The 3,347-nt window shown below is 58.4% G+C and overlaps 1 protein-coding gene across 1 annotated transcript in view; it reads left to right on the forward strand.

Moving 5' to 3' along the window:
* Positions 1-3,342, forward strand: part of RPL13 (ribosomal protein L13) — a gene marked incomplete at both ends in the record, with an annotated part of 3,669 nt that extends 327 nt beyond the window's left edge. The window contains 3 exons of the mRNA XM_010158501.1: positions 1,076-1,249; positions 2,402-2,458; positions 3,237-3,342. Of these exons, the coding sequence (XP_010156803.1) occupies positions 1,076-1,249; positions 2,402-2,458; positions 3,237-3,342 (337 nt within the window). The remainder of the gene's footprint in view (positions 1-1,075; positions 1,250-2,401; positions 2,459-3,236) is intronic.
* Between the last annotated feature and the right edge of the window lie 5 nt (positions 3,343-3,347).

Below are 3,347 nucleotides of genomic sequence, written 5' to 3' on the forward strand. Positions count from 1 at the left end.
GATAGTACGTGCCTGTTTAAGCCACGGTCTGACCAGGCAAAATTCCGTTAGAGCTGGATTCCGGCAGCGCATTGAGTCCCCTAAATGCCTTTGAGGGAGAAGGGAAGAGTGCTGGCTTCCCGGTTAAGTTCTTGTGTTTCTTTGTGAAACGCGTTTCTGCTAAGCCTGAAAATTAGCCACTGAGAACCTGGAGCAGGTAAACCGTGCTCAGCTTCTCCCTGGTAGAAGCAGGGAACGACATGCCGGAACGGGAACTGTTCGGCCTGGCCTCGTGGAGTAGCGGCGGCTGTTTCTCGCGGAATAGCTGTGAGTTGGTTTAGGAGCACTGGGAGTCTGGGAAGTATTCAGTGCTCTCCGTTGCTGCGGGAAACCATTCGCTGTCACCTTCCCATGTCCCAGAGCAGATCTAAAAGCTGGGGGGGGCGTCTGCAGGATCCCCCGCCCCCATATCCACACGGTGGGCAGGAATAACCATCGGTGCTGTCTGGCAGGGGGCATCCATAGCCGCCCCTTGTGCGTTATTTAGCGTCTAATTAAAATATTCATAACAGTGAAATTAGTGCATTGAAGCAGCAAAATTGGTTTTCTGGATGCCAAACGCTTCATTGCTTTATTTGTCTTTTAATTTTTGGATAATGGTAGAATACAAAACAGTACGCAGGTGCTTGTCCGTAAAACCAAAATGAGGCTGTTTCTTGTTTAAGATGATGGAAAAAAAATGAACGTCGCGATGGAAGCTTCCAGTATGCAGTGAGCCAGCGTTTATCCACGTCCTGACTCCATGAATTTGTCTCGTGTGTACCAGTTGAAACGCCCCTCGTAATTACTCGGGCTTGTGCTTAGCTCTCCTGAGGAAATCCACCTGCGGAATGTTTAAAGCGCAGGCGCCGCTCTGTGGCACGGCCGTCCCTCTCGCCAGGCCCCGGTGCCGCCGACGTGCCGGTCGCTGAGCCTTTCTCCAGACTCCGTGTCTCTGATGGTTGCGCTCTAGCCCTGCTCCGGCTGGTGCCTGGAGCGACTCGGGGCGGCAGGAGCTGTTGGATGCTGCCACTGACACCACGTGCTCTCTCTTCAGCTCGCTGGCATCAACAAAAAGTTTGCCCGGACTATTGGAATCTCGGTGGATCCCCGGCGACGTAACAAGTCTACAGAGTCACTGCAAGCCAACGTGCAGAGGCTGAAGGAGTACCGCTCCAAGCTTATCCTCTTCCCAAGAAAGCCGGCTATGCCCAAGAAGGGAGACAGCTCCGTAAGTACTTGGCAGAAACACTTCACCGGGTCCATTTTTGGGTTTAGTTTCGGAGGTTTGGTGGTCGGTCCATCCTGGTGCTGCGGTGTGGAGACAGGCAGCGCTCTTGAGCACTTTTCCTAACCCCTAGGGGGGAGCGGCCCTTCCCCGGGTGGCATCTGGTACCTGTGCACGTACGTAGGGAACGGTGGCGCCCAGTGCGAGGCCTGGCCTGCTGGAGTTGACCCTTCGGGGCGCCCCGGGGTGTGGCTTTGGGCAGCTGTGGCCTGGGGCCCGCTGTGCTGCTGGGGGGTACAGCGCAGACTGGGGGCTGAGCTCTCGGGTCTCCTTGCTGGAGCTTTGATTGTTGTCCAACCGGTTGAATTTGGTTCAGGAAGCTGAATTGTCAGAACGGCTGGACAGTCCGTCTGGCATCTGCCCGTGGTGGTGACGGCTGTGTGGGGAGGGTGAGGACAAACTGTGCCCGTAGAGAGTTCAGTCAAAGCCCTGTGAGGCAGACTGAAGCAAAGACACCTCACTAAAACCGCGGTCAGATCCCGGATGCCATTCGCTTTCCTCGGCTCTGCCTGTGGCCAGTCCGGGCTTCCCGCGTGGTGGCGCGAGTCGCGGGACGAGGTGCTGTGCTCAGGCTGTCCTCGGCCTGCCGCAGCGTGTCGCCTCTGGGCTGCTTCGCCGCAGCGCAGTGAGCCTACCCCGCCCGGGCTGTGTTTCTGAACAGGGCAGGAAGCATCTTGAGCTTCCCTTTCCAGTGCTTGCCTCTGGAATACCGTTTCAGGATGTCTAAAATGAAACTAGTCGCTTTTGTGCGCTGCTGCGCTGTCTCAAGGAGCTGGAATTACCCCTGGAAGGAATTGCTGAGGGATGCACTGGGTCTCAGACTAAAAATGGTACAGTAGGTGTCAACGTTTTTCCGGCTGGCAGCACTCCGGAAAGCCTGCTGCTCCTCTGGCAAGGTCCGGGCTGATGGATAGCCTGGCAAAACGCGGGCCTTGCTGTAGTTGCAACGCTGAATCCAGTCTGAAATCTCCAGCCAGGGTGGCCAGCGGCGTGTGCACGCCGGGTACCTGCCTGCGGGCTGTGCTCTTAACTCGGTACTGGCCTGGGATGCTTTAAATATTGGGATTTTCAATGTTCCGTCCTCTTTTCCCGCAGGCTGAGGAACTGAAGATGGCAACTCAGCTGACCGGGCCCGTTATGCCCATCAAGAACGTAAGTGTAACTAATCACCTCTCCGTCGCGACAGACGAGGTGGAGAGGGCTCTCTCGCTGTTCTGCAGCAGAGGGGTGCTGTCTCCAGGCACTCCCGCCCTGGATCGGAGAAAGCCAGGAGCAGGTCACGCTCATCCCGGTCTCTGGCCGAGAGAGCCTTGATCGGTGTGGTTCCTTGGCGTCACAAGGGGCTCATCGTTTGGAGCTCAGCAAGTGGGGGAGCCCCGCATGGCGAGCTGTGTCTGGCTCCGCAGGGCACCCGTGTCAGGACGCATTGGGAATTCTGCTTCCGCCCGGAACGGGGCGCTGGAGAAGCACGCATACGCTCTCCAGCAACCGCTGCGGGGGAACCTGTGCAGTAACCCCCCAAAACACCATCCCATGGAGCGTACAGCACCGGGAAGCATCTCTGCTCGGCACCGCCCGCTCCAGGGCCGCTTCCCCGCTTTGCGGGGGTGGTACCCTGTGAAATTCGGGGCGCTTGGGGCGAGGGCTGCGTGCTGGTGGCCGGCTGCAGTCGCCCTCTGCCCGGAAAGCCTCGCTCCGGCTGTTCAAGCTGACTCGTGTTTTGCCCCGGCACGTTCCGGTGTCGCGCTGGCAAATTGGGAATGGGATGAAAGGAGGCGCCTGGGGGAGCGATGAGAAGGGCAGGGCCCGCGGGTAGCGCAGGCGTGCTCCGTCACAGCGTCGCGCAGACGGAGAGGGGTGAGTTGCGTTAAGCTTTAACGGCCCTTTCCGGGAGCCGCTGATGTCCCGCTCTCCGGGCTTTTTCCACCAGGTTTTCAAGCGGGAGAAGGCCCGGGTTATCTCGGAAGACGAGAAGAACTTCAAGGCTTTCGCCAGCCTGCGCATGGCCCGGGCCAACGCCCGGCTCTTCGGGATTCGTGCG

This window comes from Eurypyga helias, unplaced genomic scaffold (genome assembly GCF_000690775.1).
Source record: "Eurypyga helias isolate BGI_N326 unplaced genomic scaffold, ASM69077v1 scaffold30339, whole genome shotgun sequence".
NCBI classification, from domain to species: domain Eukaryota; kingdom Metazoa; phylum Chordata; class Aves; order Eurypygiformes; family Eurypygidae; genus Eurypyga; species Eurypyga helias.